The following is a 26074-nucleotide window of genomic DNA, read 5'->3' on the forward strand; positions in this document are numbered from 1 at the left end:
TGTATAGATGAGCTGCTGATTCAATTACATTTTATTAATACAAAAACTCCCAAATGAGCTCCAGATAAGAGAGAAATCCAGCATGTAAATTATGTTAAAGTGAACATATCACCATCTTCACTAGACTTTGGAGCTGAACGTTGGCAGGCCATAAAGCTAATAAGGCAGAATGCAGAGTGGTTCTTTGCAAGGCTTGTTTTTACAGGACATAGCCTGTTTGTTACAGTTAATCTGATATATCATACAATTGTCAACAGATTCCATTACAAATGTATGGAAAGTTAGGCAATTTACCACGGTTATGGTGCAGATTCAGGAAATTGTAAAGGATTTCTTAAAATATTTGAACATTTGCATCTTCAAGTGGTCCAATCTTTTCCTCTTCTCTTTCTTAATTTCCTCTTCTAACTCACCTTGACTATTATTTCCAGGTCATTGACAAAGCAAATAATATCTTTAGCCTTTGATCGTGTTTGTTCTTTCTCCATCTTTTTTTACTTCCTTTCCATCCCTTCATGCTTCTCTATGTCTTGATAAAGAGCCATGTTTATCCATCATTCAGCATCTTTTATCTGTACCAGAACATACATCAGATACTTTGATTTCATTTATGCTGCACTACACTTCAAACAATGACACACAAAGCTGAACTCACATTTGTGTGTATGTGTGTGAATGCCTATGCCAAGTCGCTGCATGTGCACACAAGTCTGTGTGGAGGACAAGTTGAGACGTCTCCCATGGCATCTGTACCCTGGTAGACTGAAAACAGAAAAAGCAAATTATAACTTTTTCATGCACTCTGTGATGTCCAAAAACAATACCACCAAATCCTGATCCCCAATCGTCCTGCAACTTATCATAATCTCTTGTGTGGATGAAATGACAAACTTTTTTTGCAATGGTCCTTTTTGTGTAACACGGGACACGGTCTTGTCTTTAATATTTAATTTAATATTTGATTTAGTTTGTACTTCAAAACAGCAGAAAAAAGCAAAAAAATAAGTTTTGGGCTCTTAGTAAATGACCACATGACTGTAATTAGCTCTCAGGACCGTACATGTCCTTCAATATGAACAATGAACAATATTTTTGAAACGCTCTTTGTTGTTTTTGTGAGTCAGTTGCTAAAAAGCATTGCATTGGTGATGTAGGGTACTATAGATACTAAAACAGTAGTTGGCTGCCTGCATTTCCCTACACAAGTGCATTAAACCACCATGATCGGATATCAATGACTCATTTATGTGATGCTGTCTACTGAAACATGAAACCACATTTCCTATGTTTCGCTTTTCAAACACTAAAGGAGTTAATATTCGTTTTGCTGTGAAAGCAAACCATTGGTCATCAGTTTTGGAGATGTGATTGTTACAGGAAAAGTCCCTTCATCTCTAAATAAAGAAGTCTGCCTGGCTGTTGCATCTCAGAGAAATTATTTATTCATGGTATGGACAGGCTGTTGAGACTTGTCAGGGAAAGCTAGGTTGGAAAAGGTAATGTTGTGCACAGGTATTTCCATTTCCCTCAAGGGAGGGCTCATGGCTAGGGGTGTGTGTGTGTGTGTGTGTGCGTGTGTGTGCGTGTGTGTGTGTGGTCTTGAGGGGCTTAGTAACGGTGTCACAACAAGGAATCCAAGCAGTTGTTGTTGGAATGACTCCTTCCCAGCCGTCGTCAGGCTAGAGGCTGTCTGGTGTCTGGGAGTCAAACCAGAGTCCATAGGAGTCCAACTAAAAAGGAGTCCAAACTAAAAAGTACATTGTAATTTATATGAAACAATGATCTAGCGTGAGGGGGAGATGAACTTTGATATCAAGGGCAAAATAAGAAAGATGTTTTTTAAGGACAATGATAAAAAAGAGAAACACAGGGGAAAGCATGCCATGACTCAGGGTTAGCAGAACTTTAGGGGACTGGAAAGACCCTCACTGCCTCCTGAAGGCCTATTTCTATCAAACTCCATACTGTCAGTTTGTAATACAGGCATTCAATCTATTATATTTTCCCAGAAATATTTTTTTTTTTGTAGAAAGGTAAAGATGGTGGATAGTGGATGTAAATGCTTCCAAGTTAATGTTTAGCTTTTTCTAAAAATCGTTGATCATTGATAGACGCTACTCGACTAACAGATATGGTTCAGGGTTTAACTCCAACTCATCTATCAAACTCACATTTGTCTTGCATAAAAGCATCACTAAACCCAGGATAATATAATCCAATTTACCAGATAAAAAATGGAAAAAATATGCTTGAAATGGGATTCTTGATGCAGATCATGTAATGGTTCAGTTTGAGTAGGGCCATTCATTCGACTCTCTCTTTGTGTTTTTGTTTTTTCTCTACTTTTTCTCATCTATCTATTTTGTGTGATAGCTGTGATCTACCTGATCTGGTCTATACAAGACTTGGTCAACATGGGTTGGTTTTAAATGTGCATTATGAATAAATATAATTCATTGATTGAAATACCACTTGGCAAAATGCCATTCAAATGTTATACATCTTGATATGTACTGTATTTCTGCCATATGGTGCGCTTTTACATTTGTATTCAGGTCCACTGTAGCAAGTCCATACAGGACAACTGCCTTCTCAGTTTTTTCCTTGAAGGTCTCAGTTTGATTTCCACAGGGAAGATTTTGTGATTGTGTTGGGGCATGTTAAGGCTTCTCCATCCCTTGTCCCGGTGTCTTTGGATACATCTGTACTGGTATTTACGCACATACATGCGTGTATGCATGCGTGTGTAAATGCTTGTAAACTGAGGAATCACTGAAGATTTGGCTTTAGCACAGATCAGAATATTTTCATTGAACTTTACTGTAACTGACTGAGTACCAGTGGTACATGTTTAATTAAGTGTTTCTTTCAGCTTGTACACATTCTCAGACAACCATTTTTTCCTTTTTGTCCTTTTGAACTTTCGCTTCTCCTCCGCCAGCTGTAGCATCTCACATTACTACAAACAAACCCAGTCTGCTGGATAATAATTAGATGCTCATTCTAATAACAGAGTAATTACATTTACTACGCAGACGAAACAATTTACTGCTGACTGTTTAACAGTTCTCGTGTATTTTCCCTTCGCTCTTCCTTTCATGTTCTCTCTTTCCTCAAATGCAAAATTTGTTCCGTAATCATAATTTGATGTGATAATTATGGTGCCCTGTGGTCACAACCCACAGTTTTATCATCTTATTATCAACCAGCTCTTTATTTGTCCTCGTCTTCATTTAAATACTTTCTTTGTACTCATGTCCTAAAGTCAAAATTAAAAGAGAAAGTAAAATTTCCTGGAGTTGGGGATGCAAATTTAGACTGTGATCAGCATTTTGTTGGACAAAGTTTTAGTTCACACTCCCATGCGACTGACTGATGGTGATGTTCTGATAATATCTGGAGCAGACAACTACGCCATGTAACAACCCAGACCACTGACTCGAGCCTTTCTGGTCCTGTGTGTGTTCTTTCCCCACCCAGTACTCTCCCTTGCTGAAGAAGCTCTACTGTCAGATTGCCAAGACCTGTCCAATCCAAATCAAGCTGTCCTCCTCTCCTCCTCATGGAAGCATCATCAGAGCCATGCCCGTCTACAAGAAGGCGGAGCACGTCACGGAAGTGGTCAAACGCTGCCCCAATCACGAACTAGGACGAGACTTCAACGATGGTATGATAAACAATCCTGGTCCTTTGACCATAACTGATTGTACCTGGACATTTTATGTCAGCAATAATATCCCCAAACTATTTTGTTGTTGTTGGTTGAAAAAATAAGGGCAATGAAGTGAATGACGTGACATTTAAAAACCAAGACTGTCTGTTATGTGTGATGCTTTGACTTCGATCAACCAACTGTGTCCTTACCTGTTCTTTCATCATTCTCTTCAAAGGTCAAGCAGCCCCGGCCAGTCACCTGATCCGAGTAGAGGGGAATAACCTCTCTCAGTACGTGGATGATCCTGTCACTGGCCGGCAGAGTGTCTTCTTGCCATATGAGGCTCCACAGGTTGGTGGTTTATCAGCTACTGTGGATCACAGAGACACACAATGCATTGCAACCTTAGGGACGGGACTCATGACCTCAAACACTACACATTATGGATGAATGTACAAAATATTTGAGATATTTACTCTTTTCATGAAGTATACCCATGAGGTGAATCCTTCACCATCCATCTCAATATCTGAATGATATCCCTATTATGTTGTACATTCAGCCCAAGTGTTTTACAAGACACACAATGGATCGGTCAAGCTCAAAGAAACAGTCAATTTCTCTGAGGTACTTCATGGAAATCACATCTATAAATAAAGATGCCGAGCATGTCCATACAAGTGCAAGAGTGAGAAATCATCATGACTGTGATTGCACCTGGGGAGGTTAATTCAGAGTATGATTGTCTCTCCTCACATCAAAGTGCACAGCAACACTGCCCTCTAGTGCTGAATTAGCATATTTACTGTAAAATGTATGTGTAAAACGGGAGGTTTGCTTGCGCACAGATGCACACACTGATAGAAACTGTTTGAACAAAGTGTCATTAAACCAACAAAACATCCAATTATTCTCTATTTTGTGTTTCAGGTGGGGACTGAGTTTACCACCATCCTGTATAACTTCATGTGCAACAGCAGCTGTGTGGGCGGCATGAACAGAAGACCAATCCTCATCATCATCACTTTGGAAACCAGGGAGTATGTCAACAATTCACAATTCATACATGCAGACAGTTCAACCCATGTGTCTCTTTTTAATCAAACGAGCAATTGTCAGCTCTTTATTTTGATTCTTTCTGGCGCTGAGGATTTGCATTTTATGAATTTACAAATGTTTTACAACAGTACATACAAAACCCATCAACCTACAGATCAATGGAAAACGCAGAATATTATACACATCACATTATACACACTGTTATTACTACATATAGTCAATATCCAGTACCATTTACCATGATAATGTACAATTTAGCAGTATGGCTACAGCCAAAGAGTATAGTGTGAGACTATTCAGTGCATTGATCCACCAGGCTAAAGTAAAACTGAAAAGTAAAAACATACTTGGACTTTGAATGTTAGAGAACCTACCTTTTCTTAACAAACGTTATTTGAGTATATTTTCTATCCCCAATCTTCTCTGCAGTGGTCAAGTGTTGGGCAGACGGTCGTTTGAAGGGCGGATATGTGCGTGTCCTGGCCGAGACCGCAAAGCAGACGAGGACCACTTCAGGGAACAACAGGCCCTGCATGAAAGTGTGGCCAAAAATGGCAGTGCCAACAAGCGCAGTGGGTTAAATCAAATTGAATGACATGTTCATGTTAACTACACATTTAAAAAGTCAAGTGACTTTTTATATGTTGTGATACTGCTCTCTGGCTGTTTCAAAGTCAAAGTCAAAGTCAGCTTTATTGTCAATTTCTCAATGTACCGAACATACAGAGGAGTTGAAAAAACGTTTCTCTCCAGTCCAACTTGTAAAATGAATACAGATAATAAAGTGCAAAAATAGAAAAGACATTGAGACAACATATATATTAAGAAAACTATCATTCTGTATTTAGCAGCAGTCAGACATAGGATAGGATATTTAGCAGCAGTCAGACATAGGGAGTCTTAAAAGAGAGGAGGGAGAGAGTTCAGCTTCCTGACAGCCTGGTGGATGAAGCTGTTTGAAAGTCTAGTGGTGCGAGCACGGAGACTCCGGTATTTTCTCCCAGAGGACAGGAGGCTGAAGAGACTGTGAGGGGTGGCTGGAGTTGCGCACAGTCATGGTTGCTTTGTGGGTGAAGCGGGTGTCATATATGTCCTGTAGGGAGGGGAGTGAGGGGAGTGAGGCACCAATGATCCTTCCAGCTGTGTTCACTATGCGCTGCAGGGCTTTCCTGTTGTAGTCGGTGCAGCCTCCGCCCCACACAGTGATACAGTTTGTCAGGATGCTCTCAATGGTGCCTTGGTAGAAAGTGCACATGATGGGTGGGGGTGTTCATTTGTTGGTGTACATTCAACAATCAACCAATATATATTGGTCCTTAATCTGAATAAGATATTGAAATGTGTGAGGAACCTGTTTGATCATAATTCTGATTCTGTCGTCTGCAGACTTCAAACAGAGTCCTCCAAATATTCCCAGTCCAAATATTAACATGAGGAAGAGGCGGCATGGAGAGGAAGAGATTTACTATATTCCCGTAAGAGCCTTTCACACACTTATCATTTTACATGACAGTAGTGTTAACAGTGCAATACAGACATAAGTTACAGATGATTATATGAGATTTCAGACCTTTAAATTGTCAAATTCATTCATATAGCAGTATGTGGAAATATTTATTTTTATTTTATAGAGACCAATATCACAAATCTCTTGACTACAAGAGAGTCAAATAGCATTGTATCAAACACTGAAAACATCTTTTTTAAGGACTGCCTTATTGTATGCGTTTGTGTGCAGGTTCGTGGTCGGGACAACTTTGAGCTGCTGATGAAGATTAAAGACAGTTTGGAGCTGGTGGAGCTGGTGCCGCAGCCACTGGTGGACTCCTACAGACAACAAACACAGCAGCAACTTCTGCAGAGACCGTGAGTCAATCCAACACTAACACTATGCAAGCACACAGACGGCTTCTGGTAAACATACACACAGACTGTACATATAGGTGCGACTGAAAAGATTTGATTGACCCAAACACATGAACACAAACAAAAAAGGCATATAAAAAAACTCAAATTTCTGCATTGTTTTTTTTTTAGCTGAAGTCTAAGATTAAAATAAAGAGAATGATGTAATAGAATAAACCTCACAAAAACTGGACATTTAGAGTCTTGTTGAATTCATCAAACTGACTGTTGTGTTTTACTCACAAACACACAGACACGCATTCCTCTAACCTCAGTCACATTCTCCTGTTTTCTCTAGGAGCCATATAGCATCCCCCTCCCCCTACTCTCCACTGTCCAACATGAACAAACAGAATGCCCACGGAGGCCTCAACAAATCGCCCTCTGTCAACCAGCTGGTGGGGCAGCAGTCCCAGCAGCACCACACTGCCCCCACCTCCATAGCGCATATGGGTGAGTATCTATATATGTGATTCGAATCAAATCAGAGGTACTCACAAAGCATATTTTTCAAACCAATTTGTTGTAAAGTTTTCTGATCAGAAAATATCAATGCAAACAGAGCCTGTTTATGTAATTATAGTTCAGTTCGTTGTCCTATTCTGCCACTCATTATTTCATTGATCACCCCTCCTCTTTCTCACAGGTTCAAACATGCTCAGCAGCCACCACATGCAGGGAAATGGTGATATGAATGGTGGACACAACAGTCAGACTATAGTGTCTGCCTCCCACTGCAGCCCGCCCCCTCCGTATAACCCTGACCCCAGCCTTGTCAGGTACCTCACCCTCCAATGACACTCCTTCTTTATCCTCCTGTAAAGGGCCAGCAGACAATCAGATGCACTTGTTGGGTTCAATTTGAATGTTGATGCCAAAAACAGCTAGTTTGTTAGACCATGTTCATACAAATTTGATCAAACAGGTTTTTGGAAAAGTTCCTATAATTTGCAGCATTATGTGTCTAGATTGAACTGTGTTATGCAGTCAGTTTGATTGGATTATGGCTGCTTTGTAGAGGCTTGCCATTATATCACAAATCTGGCAACCATGGCTGGTGCCATAATGAAGGTCCTTTGAGGAATTGGCTGCTTAGAAATAATCTCTATATATAATTGGGGGGTAAATAAATAAAGGCATTACCTTGGAAGATTGTGTTATGGGAGAAGAGTAATTTGGTAATGTTTTAAGTAAAAGTGAAAAGTGTGTATTGGTATTTTTTATATACTTTGATATAAAAACTGTCCTGCCACCAGTAGTACGAGATATGTCTAAAAATGTCTGTCTTGTCTTTGTTAGCTGGCGAAAAGTAACAAATGGTGTTCTTGCCTAAGCTTACTCCTATTAAGTAAATCAGCTCCCATTCAAAAACATATTAATCATGTCTATTTACTCTGCTCATACAGCCAAGCTGCTCAAGAGTTGTAGACCTCCACTATGGCTGCCAGAGGGTTTGTTATGTCACCCAAAAGCCCAAACTGTGTGTCATACACTTAGATCTAAAATCATTCACACTGTCACTGTGTAAACAGCCCACCTTTGCAATGCACTACAGCAAATTTTCTTCAAAAGAAACTTCCGATGTTTAAGTTCTGTTTAATTTTAAAGTTTTTTAATATTTTTTCTAAGATGTGTCAGTGCAGTTGTTTTAATACTTAAACTTTGCTTTTGCAATTTCAACTTTTTAGATACAGGAGACTTTGTCCACCTTTTTGGTTTCTAGATTGTTATGTTTATTGTACAGTTAAATTGTACAGTTAGCTTCTTTTTCATTTACACTGTATGTTGCCAAAACGTTAACATTTCATGTATTTATAATAAAGGTTCTTCATCAAAGCAAGAGTGGCCTTATGAATCATTAATATAAATGCATGTTTATGGGTTTACTTCCACTGCATCTATCAGGCTGTATGGTTTCAGCACACTTCAGGATAATTCTTTCACTCAGTTTTGAACTAAACTAATAATTTCAGTAGATAACAACGTAACGTAACAGAATGAGGTGCTTTTATAATTAATTCTGTTGAAAAATAAATGCTGACTCTAATTATCAAGTTAGTATAGTCTTTTTTCTACTCAAGCACAGCTGCACTTTTCATCAGTGTTAATGAAGTTGATTTTAGCTTTGTAGCTGTGGGTCCAATGGCAGTCTAAGCAGTCCTGCTTGTCTCCCCTTACAGTTTTCTAACCAGTCTGGGCTGTCAGAACTTCATTGAGTACTTCACCTCCCAAGGCCTCCAGTCTGTCTACCATCTTCAGACTCTCTCCATGGAGGTAACCACTCCATTCCTGCACTCACAATCTCACAGTGAAAATCATTTTTTGTGTGTCCAGAGCTTCATAGAAAACAGAGAAAAGCGGAAAAAGAAACGAAAAGGAAAGAACAAACAATAGCCAACATGAAACAAGTACAAAAATACCAGAGAGGGGCTTTTAAAAATCACTTGAGGATGGAAATAATTAAGTACCCTTTGGAGTTTTTGTTCACTAGTGATATAGATCAATATTTTTTGTGTATCTATAAGCAAACAAATGAGGATGCACATACACTCATCCTTGTCCTTCTTTGTTCATAGTTATCTCCTACATTCTTACATTCCTCCAATGTTTAACTTTGTGCTGTCACCAGGATTTAGGTGCACTGAAGATACCGGAGCAGTGCCGCCTTGCAATCTGGCGAGGTCTGCAGGACATGAAACAAGTTGCTCCCCTCCAACTGCCTGCCTCTACTCATCACCATGACTATCATGGCCAGCAGCTTCTTCGCTCCAGCAGCAACATGACTGCATCTGCCATGGCGGCCATTGGGGCTGCCAGCGGGGAACTCCAACGTCAGCGCGTCATGGAGGCTGTGCACTTTCGTGTCCGCCACACCATCACCATCCCCAACAGGTCAGGTGTCGTTGGGACGTCAGGGATGGCAGCAGCTACTGATGATTGGGCTGACTTTGGTTTTGACATGCCAGACTGCAAGCTGTCGCGTAGTAGGCACTCCATCAAGGAGGAATTCATGGAAAGTGATGTTCATTGAGCCTGAAGGGAATCTTTGGATCCAATGTTGTTACCAGCATTAGCCTATTTACAAAGTAAACGCTTGTGGATAGGGCTTTTAATTGTGCTTTTAGGTGTTGCTGCCATATTTCAGACAGTGATATTGCAGAGAATCAAGTTCCATTCAGATCGTCAGACATTTCAGTGTGTTGAATGCACTTTTCTGTGCTTGAACAGTTGTTCCACTCAGAAGTTTGAACATGAGATGACACAAAAGGACATCTCAAGTCTAAATAGCAAATACCAATGTGGTAATTGCAATACCAGGGCAATGCTAAACACATATGGTCTGGACTATACTTTTTGGGACTCTGACAAGTGCATGTTGATAAATGTTGTTTTGTTTTTTTCCTGGAAAACGGAATGTTGATTAGCTGCACATCAGTTTTTTACTAGCCTCCAGTACATTCATAGTGAACATAAAATGTAACAATTTCACAATTGCATGAATGTCACAGTAGATGAATCACCAATTGAAAATTTGTAGTTAGAATTTTTGTGTTTGAATACACAAAATTAATTCTCAGCTGACTTATTTATTGTTATTTCTGTTTTCCTTCACTGTACAAATGTATATACTGTATCTTGTAAATGTTTTAGACTAGATGTGGTTGAAAAGGGGTATTTCGATTCAAAATGGTATATCTCCTGTTTGAAGCCAATGTAAAGAACTGAATGGTAAATCTTGTAAAAACTCAGCTATGGTAACACATAGTAATGCTTATTTTGAATGGCTATGATAATGTAATCACCTTTAGTTAAGTACGCCCTTATCATTTAATTGTTAAATGGGCTTTGGTATTAATAGTGTGTATTCATGAAAACAAATGGAAATCACAGTCAACACGTAATATCAGACGTTGGACATTGCATCCATTACTTTTTTTATGAAGTCATAGGAAATACTGTTGTTCTTGTACAGAAACACATTGCAAAACACTTGAGACAAATTATCAAAAACAGTATTATATCTTAATAGCAGGGATTTAATCAGAATGTTGAATAATAAATTAACAATAACATCCCTGTTTACCAAGACACTAGACAAGACTGTAGCATTTGTGTCCTTCTTTGTGTATTTTGAAAAACCTTGCAGGGCAAGGTCCTCATGTATCGATTATAGCTAGTTGTGAACCTAGCATGTATCTTCATGGCACTTGTTTGTGGATAGTTAATAGCAACATTCCAGTTTTATTTCTAGATTGCCATAAAGTCTATTCTAATGGTGTCAAATGTGTTGGAAGTAACTACTTGACTTTGTACCATGATAATAACTTGTACGGTTGCACCTGACATTCATTTTCTTTACAAAGGCTCACACACATATTTCGCCCACCAACTGGTCAAAAATGAGCACTTTAATGCTTTAAAAGTAAAAAATAATTGAGGATTATTTGTGCTTATGATCAGTATTATGAATTACAACAATGTAAATAGAAATAGTGCTTGTTTTGATATTCCTGGTGAGTTTTTTGTTATCAGTTTTGTAGGGATCATTAAGACATGTACCTGTATAACTATTGCTGTTCATCAATGTCCAGTGGTTTCTGAGGTGTTATGTTTGGTGTTTTCTTTTCTCAAAATCATGGCTATTAAAATATTTGCCTTCCTTTAATGGGTCTCTTTATCAAAGTCAAAAAGGAGTTTTATTTGAATGAACATTTAAGTTAGTCGTCAAGGGTAAAGACTAAATCTAGGCAGCATTTAACATGACATGCAGCATTTATTTACATTACATTACTCGAGTGGAAAAGTTACACGCTGTGTTCGTTCACAGTCTATCATTGTATTGATATGTTTTTTATTGTTTTATCTATTCTACTGTTTTATCAACAATTCACCTCAGTTTTGTCTTGCTTTAGTTTGTCCTCACTGTTTGGCTTTCTGTTGTCATATTGCCTTGTATCCTGCTTTTGCTTCACTTTGTCAGTCAAAGCACTTTGTAAACTCTTTTAAAAGGTGCTATATAAAGTTTTTATTATTTGTATTATTATTGTATTTAATAATAATGCTTTTAGGTAGGCAATGACATTGATTGGCTTTTTTTTAGTAAACTTCTCTGTTGGCTTAGACAAAGCAGCCAGGTGCACAGAAGACAGAAGGAATGACTGATACTGATGGATGTCTGTGTTCTTCATTCTTTATAAACTTTCCCCAGAAATGTTGGTTATTTTATTGACATTTTACATTTGTTTCAAGTGAGCTATTAATGACTTTGCTGTTGTAAACATAACTGTTGCTGCTCTAAAAACAATATTTAGCTATATCTAAATTATAAATATCTTCTAATTCGGTTCTGAATGTATTTGTTTTTAAAATGTTATATATCTTTTTAAAAACAAATATTTAGTCATGTATAAGAACCGAGTGTTGATTAGAGTAGCACCAAGTTGTTCTAAAACCCTAAAGATATCTATCCCTACTTGAAGGCCACCATAGTTCTCTGCTTGGAAAGGGAGGGCCTGAGCTGATGAGTATTTAGTTGGTTGCAATTAACCTACCACAAAACACTAAATGCCACTAAAACTTACACAATGTCCCTTTAAAGAGAGAGTCCTGTCAACAGAAGTTCAAAATGCTTGATCATATTCAAACACTGCATTTGCAATTTTTTTTTACAAACAAAGGCCATACCATTGGGATAATTAATATGAAGTTCGGTTTAGTTTATTAGTGTATTTACATCAGGGACACAAGTCATACAAAGTTATAAAAATGGCAGATGTCAAATATTACATATTGGTAATAGTTGTGAAAATGTCAAGTCAATGATCCAAAACTGGTTGTTAAAAATCAATTGTTTTAAGCTGGAAAAAAACACGGAAATCTGGGCAGGTTTTTAAAGTTTGATAAAGTGGCCTTAAGAAAACGGAATTTACAATACATGGGCTGTTCTTGCCGTGTATACCGATATGTGTTTTTTCACTTTATCCAGTATAGTTCATTACCTTCAACTGTTATCAGTTAACATTCTCTAAATCTACAAATATATTTGTGGAAAAACCACTAACATGCTTTAATGCACATGTTCATTTCAATCAGTTGTGCTGATAATAATATATTTCTTTAAACGTCTTACCGCTGCTCGTATACGCTAACTTCCGGGAACTATTGAGAAGCTCCATTGCTGTAAAAAAACTTCATTGAAGTGAACGGAGATGACGAGACTCTCTCTTTAAAGGGCTCTGGGTTCTACTATCTTGCCTGCCGTTAGCTCTAGCTCGAATCCTCGCGGAAGTACTGACGTGTTAACAGCCAGAAGTGGCTAGTTTAGCTAGCTAGGTAGAGCCGGGTAGTGACACAGCGGCCGTATCAGGTAAGAAATGACTGTCATTGATTGTTTTCACCGTAATTGCAAACACCACCACGAGACGCAGACAAGTATTAAAACTAAGAAACACATTTCAAAACCATTGTATCATTCAGTGAGTGCGGATGTAGCTGCTAGAGTGGTTTGATTTGTAACTGGGCTAACGTTAGCTGGCTAGCCGTTGGCAACGTATTACTGTATCGGCGGAAGTGAGTTGTCAGATTGTCACAGTCCTTGCTGGTACTTGTAGTTCAACGTTTTCCTGATCAACATAGATTGTAATAGAAATAGAGGGGGTCATGAACTACACTTTCTTTAATGAGGTTGTGATAGGCGTTACGCTGAAGTTCAGGGACATGTAGTCGCATACATTCATTTAAGGACGGATTGGGGTTAACTGAAGCTTTACAAAAACTACATAACCCATACAAGCGATGATTTGGGCCAAAGGGCAATGTGCTTTCAGATGACTAGTTAGCTATTTCTATGGCTAATTTGTAAGCTAACGTGAGTAATGCTCTTTCTTTTAAAATAATGGCATTGACGAAACGTTTGTCACAGTTATTGCATGTTTTGTTTCTATCGTATCCATGCTATAGTTTTCCAGGAGAGCTTGTTGTGATAAATATGACTTATCAACTGCCTTCCAGACCGCTTCAGCCTGTTTGCTAGTTATGCAGCTAACGTTAGCCTCAATCACGAACAGCTCTACACGATCTTGCCTTTTTAGCTACCGTTGCAATGTCAAAAATCCTCATTAAAACACTGTAATCGCTACGGTTACATAATACAAGTTGGTAATAAAATACCTGAAACTTAACCCCGAACTATGCTAAAGGGGGGGGGGGGGGGGGGGGCAGCTATCGTCAACGTTACATAGAACATGTATGATCTACTCGTTACCCGTTAAATCAATGGATCACTGGAAAGTTCGAAGTGAAAGCAGCCGAAATATGTCGCCACTGGTTAGATTTAGATTACAAAAATCGTTACCTAGCTTGTTGGTTTCAACAGAACGAATACTAGAGTTCCCCCATGTTCGTTATCTAACGCTACACATCATTTAGCCGGTATGTGTACCTGTCAGACAGCTTCCCCATCTGGACTCCCTTAACTACACAACACACAGACCGACCAGATTCTGGCTTTACGGAGTGGATCACACATTTCAGTAGACTCATTACTTTCTTAACTAGCCTTATATGGTATTAATGATTATTGTACTTAAGACCTACATTTAATGCTTAACCCTACTAAGAAGTAAAACATGGCTAAAAGAGGCAATAAACGTGAAGTAAATATTGATGTGTGTCTTTTCTCTTCACAAAAACTATGTTGGCTGGAAAAGGTTCTACCTTGTTGTCTCACAAACGTGATTTGAAATTCCAGCCAATATACCTTAGAGTGGGAGATGCTACTCTTGTGCATATTAGATAACATGTAAAGTGTGTTTCATTCATACTAGCCAAGCCTACATCCATGCACCACTAATCAAAATGTCTTTTTCATCTTTGCTGACAGAATGTCAGAAGGGGACAGTGTTGGGGAGTCAATCCATGGCAAACCATCTGTAGTTGCTGCCTTTTTCACACGGATTGGACAGGTAAAATGTGTACTGTTCAAATCACAAATGTAGATTTTAGGTTATTAGGGATTAAATGATTTTATACACTGGTGTAAATACTGGATTGCGTATCATTTGTAAATATATTGGGAGAGATGGAAACGATAAAGATAATTCTGATTTATTAAGCACCAGTCTATCTACCTTGCTAACACAATCCTGCATGATTTGCATAAAAGCAGAACAGTACTTTTACTACTTTCAATTTCATAATTTCCATTTTCTTCACTCCTTTGTAGTTAGGATAATCACGTAGTAGTAGTAGTAGTAGTAGTATTCCTCAAGCTTTGTACGCAGCAGTGTTATCAGTGCATCCTAACTGAAAGTGGGAAGGTGGCCAACAATTTGGCCAATTGTATTGGTCAGTCAGGCAGAAAAACACATGGGTCGACGGGTAGGAAAGACTTGAATTGTGTATTCATTTACAATAATGAATGTAAAATGTCACGGTATCTCCACAAAGCGAAAGTGACTGTTTTTCAATGGTACTGCATTTATTTTTAAATCTAAGGTTGTGTCTTACTTGTTCATCAGTGATATTCTCTGCCTCTGATGGCTATATTTTTGTTCCTTTTTATATTTTTTTCATTATAGGTCTATCAGTCATGGCTAGACAAGTCAACGCCATTCCATGCCGTACGATGGGCAGCTACTCTACTACTTACTGCAGTCTACATGATCAGAGTGTACATACTACAGGTAATTGTTAATAATCCGTTTTTTTCCAATTTATTACATCGTTCTTTGCCGAGGGAAGTAAACAGATGTAATCCATGGGAGTTGTACGTAGTTGTAATACGAGCAACACTGTAACCAAATGTTTAACTTGCCCTGCAATTTTTTTTGAGGTTGTCAGAGTAAGATGTGTTTATTCACCTCTACTAATTCTTTAACTAGTAGTTTGTGGTGTCGTTGTACTGGATTGTATTATATTTAAGGCTCATTGATTTTTTTTTTTTTGTGCTGATTTTCACCAAAGGTGAAAGATTGGCTTAGAGGACACTACAAGAGGACAGTGACTGTACAAATGTTTCATTCTGTATCCCACCTGTCTGTGTGATATGTGTGTTTTTGAAAATCTGCCTACTTGCCTGTTCTGTTTCCATGGAAATGTTTTTGCTCATATGTGTGCATAATTTTCATTAACAAAAGTTGCACATTCATGTTTCTCCTGTTAATGTAGTGATGTTTCTTATGCTGCCTTTCAGGGTTGGTATATAGTAACATATGCTTTGGGAATCTACCATCTCAACCTGTTCATTGCTTTTCTATCGCCAAAAGTGGATCCTTCAATGCTTGACGAAGGCAAGTTGAATTAATCTGATCAGCTCTTTTTACAATTGTCATATTGTGTACTTTTGTAGTAGGTTACTTATTGGGTTATTACCTAGCTGTTTATTTAGGCTTTTAACTTTCACACCTTTGGTCAATATTAAAGAGCACTAACAATACTTTTCCATAAACAACACAGGTATGCAACACATACAGAACAAAATACTGTTGTAGATTTATGGAGGATGGAGTTGAAATTCGTTGTGGTTGGAAGTGTGCAACACTTTTTAACATTGACATTTATGGATCCAAACAAAACAAGAGCCCAACATCCACAAAGTCAATCTTGTTAGAACATCCAAGGAAATAAAATATCATAGTGGCAGTCACTCTATTGATTATAAAGTGATCTCAGTGAGCTCAGACACATGAAAGCAAAAACTATTGTGAAGTAGTTTATTCCCTTTATTGAGCCTAATAAGCTTTTCCTTTGTACATAAATTGTTATTACAGATTAAAAACATTTCAGACCAGTGTCGGTTCCAGAGTAATTGGATCTTTTTAATAAAATAAAACACAAACGTAATAATCATTTTGATCAAGTTGTGTTTTGACTTTGTTGCTCTTGATGCTGAGTTGTGATTGAAGATTGCAGTTTTTTAATAATGACAACATATCACCCATAACCCCTCTCTCTCTCCTGCAGATGAGGGCCCATCCCTTCCCACCAAGCAAAACGAGGAGTTCCGCCCGTTCATCAGGAGGTTGCCTGAATTCAAATTCTGGTGAGTCTAGCTCATGGCCTGGCCACCTGTCATTGTCACCCACAGAGTGATTGCAAATGAATTCCTTTGAAATGACATGTGGTCAACTTTAAAGTCATGACAAAACAAAGATGTTGGCTTGAATTACCTGGTGTGTATTTGCTTGTGACGCTGTGTGATCTTATATCCTCATCTTGACTTCTCTACTTCATCCCTTACATCCATAGATCATGTCTAAAGACAATAAATTAGACTCTTGTAAGCGTGGCTTGACAAACTTTCACATCTTTGAGCAGTTTTAGCTTCATAACAATTGTGTGTCAATGAAAAGGCTACCAGTTGAGCATTAAGTCAACATTTCTGTGTTCTACTATTTACAGTTCATGCTAAACCTGTTAAAGCCTGACCGCCATGTGTTTATGCAAACTCTTTGTCCTCTTGTGCACTAAAGCAGGGAAAGAGGAAAGTGGCTTTGCATCAGTCATTCAGCCTTTTCATAGTGTATAAAATGATGATCTTTGGTTCCCCTTTTCATTGGTTAAAATAAAACAGTTTTTGAACTGAGAGATAACTGTAATGCCGTTGAAATATGTATCAGCTGTTTTCAGACCCACTGCGTTAACTGAACTTGAGAAAATAAGATGCATTTGAACATGTTAAGAAATTTAATTTAGCCAAAAACCTTTTTGTTCATTGTGAGTTTGTAATATTTGTTTCCATGTATCTTGCATTTTCCTATATGGATTTTTTTCATGCTTTGAACTCGTATCCATTCCTCATTATTACACTTCCACATTAGTCTCCCCAGAATTCTAAATTCCAAAATGAATTTTTAGTGTATAGACATGCATATGCATTCAGTAAATGACTGGTTACGAGTTGAGGATGTTGTTGATTTTATGCTTCCACTAATGTGGTTAAACTGTTTTAACTGAGGTTATCTTGTCTTGCCAGGCATTCGGCGACAAAAGGCATCGTCATCGCCATGATTTGCACATTTTTTGAAGCCTTCAATGTGCCAGTGTTCTGGCCTATACTTGTAATGTACTTCATCATGCTCTTCTGCATCACCATGAAGAGGCAGATCAAGGTAAAAAAAAAAGTATACATGGACCGACACATAAGTGCACTGCATATGTTGACACTGCGGCTGTACTGGAGTCAGTGTAATGTAAACAATACTAAACATCTAATCATTCACGAAGGCCATATGTTTTGAAGGGGATTCATTTTACTAGACTGCATTATATTGTACGGGTGTTTATGTCCCGGATTATTATTATCTACCTGATAAAACCAGTGATCATTGCTCTACTCTCACCACATGGGATCAGTAAAAAAATGTTTAAACAAATCCTAGAAATACTTGTTGCTAATTCTCCTCTTTTTCTTCCCCACTTCCTCTAGCATATGGTCAAGTACAGATACCTACCCTTCACACATGGGAAGAGGACATACAAAGGCAAGGACGAAACAGGGAAACCTTTTGCTAGTTAAAATCTCCCCTTCACCCCCAACCCAACACCCCCCCCCTCATTTTAAATTTATCGGTCACAGTTAGTGGGGAGTGACAAGGGTTAGAGATTGATTTACCTTTTTGTATGCGGAAAAAATGACATGAAAAATAAAAAAAAATTGATCCATGGTTCAGATGAGGATATGACCAGCATGGATCAAATAAGTCTGGGAATATTGCCTTTGTCTATTTAGGAGTAGGGTTTTTTTTTTTCTTCTTTTTTCTTGAGGACCCCGATCCTCATTTTAGGATTGGTCTATTGTTCAGTAGTAGGTGAGACTCAGTGCTGCCTTTTTAACCCCATGGGGTAAGTATAAAGTGGCCAAGGAGGAACCACACTGAAAAAAAGTTGCAGTGAAATTTGTGATTATTTTTTTTCAATGATGGGGATTCCAGTACATCTTCTTCTACCAAGTGAAAAGAATCTGCCAACTTTTGATTAATATATTGGTACCTACTTATTTGTAACAAGTTATATATTAAAAGTCAGTAGTGTTAGAAACATGACATGATTAAATGTGTAAGAGGAAGCTGAAGGAAATGCAATGTCTTTAAGTTGAATCATTTCATCTTTTGTGACAAAATTGTGTGGCTGCTCTGGGTCACAAGTGTCTCAGCTAGTCCTTTGTACTACATGCAGTCACTTTGGAAAAATTAGTCACATTTCACTTGAATATGCATTCATGATGGGCAGAAAAACACCTATCATAATTCATCTCTTGAAATGATTAGCCTATACCCAGCGCAAATAATTTTAGATTTATGTTTAACTTGAATTGGCACCTCACGGAATTTCTTTTGTTACCTGATTCCAGCATAGCCAGTGGAGCGAGCATCATTATGGATGATTAACAGGGACTTGACTTGAATTTTAAGCCACCCACCACATCATTAAATGCGTTATTCAAAGCGAGTGTCACTAATCCCAATCCATTTAGTCTCCTGTAGCCTGTGGTCTACCTTAAAGCAGTTCTTTCTACTTTAGCGCCTTTGTAGAGCTGGGATACTGTGTCGTTGAGCACCCCTATAAACCAAATTTCTTTGCATTATTTACGCATTTAGCTTGATATCGCAAGTCAATGAATTTGTTTTACATCACATCTTTAGACCATTATGTGCATCATTGTTCAAAATATATCTTCAAATTGCACAACCAGTATTCAAGCCCAATTCATAACGAGGTCTAATCTGAAATAATAGTCGAGCAATTACACATCTATCCTGAAGACCTTTTCTCTTTGAAACATTTACCCATCTAGGTTTCAAAGCCTGGGGTCTATTTAATTTATGTAGACTAGCTGTTTTAGTACTTTAAAATCTGTGTTTACTTTGAAAAACGTTATAGTAAATAGTCATTCCAAGCAAACTTTTGTTCTCTTTCTTTTGCAGAGGAAACATAAGAACACAGAGATTGAGAGCTTTTATTAAAACAAATGGATGAAGTGGTTGGCGATCACTCTTTTCTATAAACCTGTTTTGTTTTTCTCCATTTTTATCAGAATGCTGGGGATTATCTGTCATTATTAAACTTTGATCAGCACTGTAGTAAGGGATCAAAACATTTTCCTGTAAAAAGTTTGTTTCAAAGGGTTGTCTGTAGGATTTGTGTGTGTATGTATATATATATATATATATATATATTTGAAAATATGAAATTTTTTTGAGATTATTTTTATTTTAGTTCAACCACCATACTGTTTCCAAGTGTTTCAGTTGAAATTGATGCAAGCAGAACTGGTTAATTGGGTTCTAGATTGGATGAATTAAATATGTTTCTCATAGACTGCATGTTATCGTTTTCCTGTGCTACAGTTATAAACAAAAACTTGATTTTAACAACTTAAATGTAATTTTTCTTTTTCACTCCAAATGCTATTAAAGAGGCTGTGTCCCTTCAAACAGTACAAAGTTGTCTGCCTCATATTTTGCATATATTAATGGAGGAGCTAAAGGTCAAATGACAAATCTGATCAGCCCAAAGGTGTCTACATTATTACTTAATTTGACTCCCTTTCAGTACAATTCATAAATCACTTAACATCTTTCACACACACGATAAACACCCCTATATTGATGAGATGAGAAATGCAAGAAAAAGACAATAAAAAGTACTACAGTGATATGAACGCAAGTTAATAGAATTATTGTGCGAAACGGGCCACATTCGGTAGTGGAAGTGCTAGCAAATACTTAGCTGTCTCAATATCAAACTTCCTATGTTTTCCTGTGTTTTCTGCATTCACTCATCACATCAGGAAGACAAGTTCCTTTCTTCCATTTAAGAGCTATGGAGGTCACTGTGCTCCAAGGAACACTCAATGCAGAATAAATGTTTTTGAATCCGCTGTCCCAGCCTCAGAGTTTCAGCTAGAAGGAGATTATTTGTTGGCTGGACTTTTTGACATTCATCATGATAGTTCCGCTGTTAAACAACACCGTCCAGAAGCCATCGACTGCTCGAGGTGAGTCTTACAATAAGTCTGAAAGAATATCTTCTGAGGTTGAAAATAATTACTGCCTGGTGTCAACACATGACGGCTTACACATTCAAGTTTTAACTTAGCTTTCAGGTCAGTGGAAATAGCTCGTAACATTTCCCCAAGAACTATTTAATCAATTACTATATTATCAAAGAACATCAAGTCTGCATTATTGACCTCAGTCCATGTTCCATTAAAATCTTGTTATACATGTCTGTACAGGCAGTAAACAGTGAAATTCTCACATTCTCTCACTGTCCTTCCTCTATCCACAGTAAACCCTTCATTCTGTCAAGTTATCGGAGGTTTCAGTTGATGAGATTCTCTGTAGAGGAAATCAATAACTCCACCAACCTCCTGCCAGATGTATCTCTGGGCTATGAGATATTTGATCACTGCTCAGATATACACAATTTTCCAGGCATCTTTAAACTCCTCTCAGTCGACGGCTTGATCCAACCTTGGGGTGAACCACACAAGAATGTGTCTAAAGTAATGGCAGTGGTCGGCACTTATACAAGTACTCAAGCTCTGACTGTAGCCCCACTGTTCATGATGGATCTCATTCCTATGGTACATTTTCCAGATACATCAAGTGATAAAAACAGTCTTACATACATTTAAACAAATTAAAACAGCTTTTAAATTGGTCACTAAAATAATGACAATTTCTTTATAACTCTCAAAATATACTGTATATGTTCTTATCAATTTATTGTAAACTGTGTTTTAATGTTACATTTGAGAATTTGAAAATGATAATTGTTTTCCATTACTCTTTTGACAGGTCAGTTATGGAGCTGCTAGTTCAGTCTTTTCAAGAAAACAGACTTTCCCGTCTTTCCTACGAACAGTACATCCCAATAAAGACGTAATAGAAGTGATCGTTAATATTATGCAACACTTCAACTGGCGCTGGGTTGCATTCCTCAACATTGATGATGATTATGGAAACGATGGCCGGGAATTGTTCATAAAGAGGATTAAGGACACTGAGATTTGCCTGGCATACACCAAAGGCCTCAATCAATATACAGAATACTCCAAAATATTCAGACAGATAGAGGCACAGAGGATAGGTATCATTATTGTTTTTGCTCCTGAATGGACTGCTGAAGCTCTTATTGACAAAGCAATACAACTAAATGTCACCAAGAAGGTGTGGATAGCAGGGGATGCATGGTCCTTAAACAAAAAGCTCCCCAAGATGGAAGGAATCAAAAATATTGGGACTGTAATTGGGGTTTCTGAGCCAAAACTGACAATACCTGGTTTTAGTGATTTTATCTATTCTTCCAAAATATATAAATATAAATACTATTGTGAAAATGCAGAACAAAATATATTTTGTAATCAGGTTTGCAACTGCAGCAGCCTGAATGAAGAAGAAATCCTTGCTGTGGACCCATCTTTTAATTTCCCTGTTTATTCTGCTGTACATGCTGTATCCACACTGGTCATAAAAGAGTCCATATTTCAATATTATTGTCCTCTCATGGAACACCGTGAAAACTAGAAGACACAAAACAGCTTCATGTACAAACAACAAAGAAACAAATACTCTGTCTCTCATCACCTACAACAAGTATAACAGTACTTTAATGAGTTAACTTAGTAAACTTTACCGTGTTCGCCTGGTAGACCAGTAGTAGAATAACATACGGGAAAGAAAAAGTTCGCTGTTTTCACCCGCCATTTCTTGTCTTTCTGAGCTCCATTTAACTTCCGAGTTAATGGTCATGTTACAACAACAAAAGCTCATCTATCATCATGAGTAAAACAAGGACAAAACGGTTACGAGTTTAACACAAGCTACCCGAAATTACAGTAAACGTAATGTATTACAATTGCAGAAATAAACTAAATAATAACACAAATCGCTCAACTTCCGGTGCCACTTGTCATGGCAACGTGTATACACCGGTCAGCGTCAGCTACACATGCCATCGCTCATGCCTTGCATAATGCCTTGCAATGTGAATCAGGCAGATGTAATAGCAATATTACAGTGTACCCACACATAGTAAGTATACACATAATCTGATAATTCATTTAATTTGTTCTCACCATCTGATTCTTGTAAATATATCTTACAGACAAGCTTATTTCAAAGTGTGACATTTATAGGCTAAAAACCTATTGAATCATCACCTAATAATGTTCATTGTAAACAAATGCAAGTTCTTTGAACTTTGTGTACCCACATCAGGTTCTGGCAGAGCTGAAGAAGTCAAACTTTACACTTTTAAATCAAAGTGTTACATTTGATGAGAATGGCGACCCCAACTTTGGATCCTATTCTATAGTTTTCTGGAACCAAAGTGGAGATGCAGAGGAGATCGGCTTTTATAATTTTCCCCCAACGTTCCATTTCTTCATCAACGTCACCAAAATTCAGTGGTACACAAAGGAAAAAGTAAGTTGTTTTTCCCTCGGAATAATTTATACGCTATATGTTGATTTAAAAATATTTTGTTTTGTTTTCCCACTTCTGCAATGATGTATGTGTGGATGAGTGCACATGTATTTAATACACAATATCATGAACATCAACCAATGGTGGTTGTTCATGGTGTCCTTGGCAGGGACGTCTAGATGTTATGTTCAGTGTTGAAGGCATATTACAAACTCCATTTAGAATTTTTAAAAGCTGTATAGGCCTAAATACCGCCACTTGTCTATAATTTGCCTCCAACCTCTTACGGTGTTGTCTTGCACTTGTCCTTACTTGTCTGCTAAATCATTTTCTTGTACAGGTGCCTACTTCACTTTGTTCCCAAGAATGTGATGTAGGATTTGTTAAAAAGCAAGATGGAATCCACAAATGCTGCTTCGATTGTGAAATCTGTCCTAATAGAACTGGATGGATCAACAAAACAGGTTAATTATTTTACATGAGAGAAAGAAAATATGTAAAAGCAGTGCTGTCATTCTGGTCTTGATGTGAGCCAATTTCAGACTTTTAAACTTTGTTATTCAAGGGGTGACCGTGGCTAAGTGGAGAGCAAGGCTGTCCTTCAATCAGAGAATCAGTGGTTCAATCCCCGGCTTCGGCTCTGCTAGTCACATGTCAATATGTCCTTGAGCAAAACACTAAACCCCAAATTGCTCCCATAGCTGTGCCTTCAGTGTACAGATAGCATCTGAATTGTAAGTCACTTTGGATAAAAATGACTGTAATGTTATGGCTTACTGGGAATTCCAATTGGAAGCGAGATGTGAGTTTTTAATTTAGCCAATCACTTTACATATACAATATCTCATGCTCCATTAATTTGTTGTATATAGTTTAGGCCTATAATACTGGGATTTCTGTTTTTCAGACAAAATTGCTTTTTGCTTTATTTGATTCAACCCAGGAAGTTGGGATGATGCAGCAGGCGAACAATAAATATTCGTAAGATCGTTTTTAGAAAATAACGTAAGCCTTAGGTTTGCAACTTTCAACTGTCTGCGTATATGAACTCCTTGATCATAACAGAATATAGTAACTTTTGCAACTGCTCATTTTAGAAAGGCCACCCCAAGAAAAGTGTTCTTTGTTTAGATCAGGGGTCTTCAACGTTTTTCAGGCCAAGGACCCCCAAACTGATAGAGAGATGGAGCAGGGACCCCCTACTATATATAGTATATTGTATAAAATTGTGTTTTATATTGAACTGGGCCTAGTGCCATGTATAAACATACCTTGTTATTGTGCATTAAATACTAAGCTATTCAAACAATACACAGGTTCATATATTCATGTTTTTATTTCAAGCAAGTACAAGGTACAGTGAGTAGTGTGGCTGTGCCACTGCCATTTAGAAACATATCTTGTATGATAATCATGCATACAAGCTATTCAAATTGACATTTTAATTTTAAACATAAATGTGGAAACGAAAATGAGTGATGGCGTATTAGTGTCACTGCCATGCATAAACATACCTGATATATTGCATACAATACTGAACTATTAAAATAATGGACAGATTCATGTTTGGAAAAAAAGTTTAAAAAAAAATGTGTCTAATCAACCCAAAATTTCGCGGACCCCCTGCAGTACCTCCGCGGACCCCCTAGGGGTCGCGGACTCCCTGTTGAATACCTCTGGTTTAGATTATCAAACGGTCAATGGATCATACACGTTTGTATCTCGCTGCCATCATGAGCTAGCGCTAGACTTTTTAAAAGTTAATTAACCTAAACTTTATTGACAAATTTTTTCTCTCATGTTAAACAGAGGATCCCTACAAGTGCATCAACTGTAAGGAAACAGAATGGTCTGCAGCAGGAAGTACATCATGTAATCTGCGGGTGGTGGAGTACATCCCATTCACAGACAGCGGGGCTATACTGATCATGGTCGGAGCCTGGGCCTTGCTGGGCCTCACACTAGCCATGTCCGTTCTCTTTGCCATCAACTACAACACACCTGTTGTCAGATCTGCTGGGGGACCAATGTGCTTCCTAATTTTAGGCTGCCTGAGTCTGTGTAGTCTTAGTGTGTTCTTTTACTTTGGAAAGCCAACCACTTCCTTTTGTATCCTAAGGTTCTTACCATTTCTCTTGTTCTACACAGTTTGTCTAGCATGTTTTGTTGTGCGCTCATTTCAAATTGTTTGCATTTTCAAAATAGCCGCCAAGTTCCCCAAGTTCCACAGTCTGTGGATGAAATATCATGGACAGTGGCTGGTCATCACTGTGGCATTTGTTACTCAGGCACTCCTACTTCTTTTTGGATTTACTTTTGCCCCTTCCAAGCCCTACAATGAAACATTTTGGTACCCAGACAAAATCATACTTGGTTGTGACATTAATCTCAAAGCAGCCTCTGGTCCTGTGGTTTTACTTTTATCTTTATGCTCCTTTGCTTTATTTTCTCATACATGGGAAAAGACCTTCCTAAAAACTACAATGAAGCCAAAGCAATAACCTTCTGCCTGCTCCTGCTGATCCTCACCTGGATCATCTTTGCCACTGAATACTTACTTTACCATGGCAAGTACATCCAAACACTTAACGCACTGGCAGTACTCTCCAGTCTGTACTTCTTTCTGTCGTGGTATTTCCTCCCAAAATGCTACATCATCATTTTTCAATCATACAAAAACACACAGGAGTACTTCCACGGTCTCATTCTGAATTACAACATCAGACATTAGCTACCAGGAAATGTGTGTCGTCTGTTTACAGAAGAAGAGATGTGCTTCAGGCCTCCTCAATACTTTCAATTAAATCACAATAATAATTTTTTTTTAGTAGAAAAGTACATAGTTGGATTGATTTGTTTTTTTTACTCTCTTTCTGTTGGACAAGTAATCATTTGGGCACTGGTTTCTACCTACTGGCCAATCCTGTTGTCATTTGATTTTTGGGCATATTGTGTATGTATGGTGTGATGATTGTATATTTACTTTGCAGGGTGAGGCAGGCGTGTCTACATACAGATGTAC

The 26074-nt window shown here is 37.9% G+C and overlaps 3 protein-coding genes across 6 annotated transcripts in view; all 3 read left to right on the forward strand.

Moving 5' to 3' along the window:
• The window catches only part of tp73 (tumor protein p73), a 21812-nt gene extending 10282 nt beyond the window's left edge, over positions 1-11530 (forward strand). For both annotated transcript variants that reach the window (XM_068712944.1, XM_068712945.1), the window contains exons 3-12: positions 3481-3667; positions 3891-4006; positions 4586-4695; positions 5144-5286; positions 6101-6189; positions 6453-6580; positions 6918-7072; positions 7266-7398; positions 8800-8893; positions 9249-11530. In XM_068712944.1, coding sequence (XP_068569045.1) covers positions 3481-3667; positions 3891-4006; positions 4586-4695; positions 5144-5286; positions 6101-6189; positions 6453-6580; positions 6918-7072; positions 7266-7398; positions 8800-8893; positions 9249-9650 — 1557 coding nt within the window. In that variant the 3' untranslated portion in view covers positions 9651-11530. The remainder of the gene's footprint in view (positions 1-3480; positions 3668-3890; positions 4007-4585; positions 4696-5143; positions 5287-6100; positions 6190-6452; positions 6581-6917; positions 7073-7265; positions 7399-8799; positions 8894-9248) is intronic.
• Positions 11531-12881: 1351 nt separating this feature from the next.
• On the forward strand, positions 12882-20064 carry rer1 (retention in endoplasmic reticulum sorting receptor 1). Of its 3 annotated transcripts, XM_068712949.1 has the most exons (8): positions 12882-12986; positions 14502-14583; positions 15199-15303; positions 15813-15909; positions 16583-16661; positions 17595-17730; positions 18048-18102; positions 19546-20064. In XM_068712949.1, exons 2-8 carry the CDS (start codon positions 14503-14505, stop codon positions 19554-19556), a joined length of 564 nt encoding a protein of 187 aa, XP_068569050.1. In that variant the 5' UTR covers positions 12882-12986; position 14502; the 3' UTR covers positions 19557-20064. The 3 variants fall into 3 exon arrangements, with proteins under 3 accessions (XP_068569050.1, XP_068569048.1, XP_068569049.1); XM_068712947.1 differs by having other exon boundaries at positions 18048-20064; XM_068712948.1 differs by lacking the exon at positions 12882-12986 and adding an exon at positions 13411-13487 and having other exon boundaries at positions 18048-20064.
• Positions 20065-20241: 177 nt separating this feature from the next.
• LOC137874314 (taste receptor type 1 member 1-like) lies at positions 20242-25783 on the forward strand. The gene is given in 9 exon segments (XM_068712950.1): positions 20242-20264; positions 20412-20618; positions 20912-21209; positions 21424-22075; positions 22577-22659; positions 22846-23052; positions 23393-23516; positions 24862-25482; positions 25485-25783. Coding segments are annotated over 9 exon segments (2514 nt in total).
• The last annotated feature ends 291 nt before the right edge of the window (positions 25784-26074 follow it).

Source organism: Cebidichthys violaceus, unplaced genomic scaffold, assembly GCF_023349555.1.
Source record: "Cebidichthys violaceus isolate CVI_PGR_0920_01 unplaced genomic scaffold, fCebVio1.0.p SCAF_184, whole genome shotgun sequence".
NCBI classification, from domain to species: Eukaryota; Metazoa; Chordata; class Actinopteri; order Perciformes; family Stichaeidae; genus Cebidichthys; species Cebidichthys violaceus.

Coding starts and splice junctions, on each gene's coding strand:
- rer1 (XM_068712947.1), top strand. CDS start 14,503: ATGTCAGAAGGGGACAGTGTTGGGGAGTCAATCCATGGCAAACCATCT. Junction 14,584..15,198: donor TTTTCACACGGATTGGACAG/GTAAAATGTGTA, acceptor TTTTCATTATAG/GTCTATCAGTCATGGCTAGA. Junction 15,304..15,812: donor TCAGAGTGTACATACTACAG/GTAATTGTTAAT, acceptor GCTGCCTTTCAG/GGTTGGTATATAGTAACATA.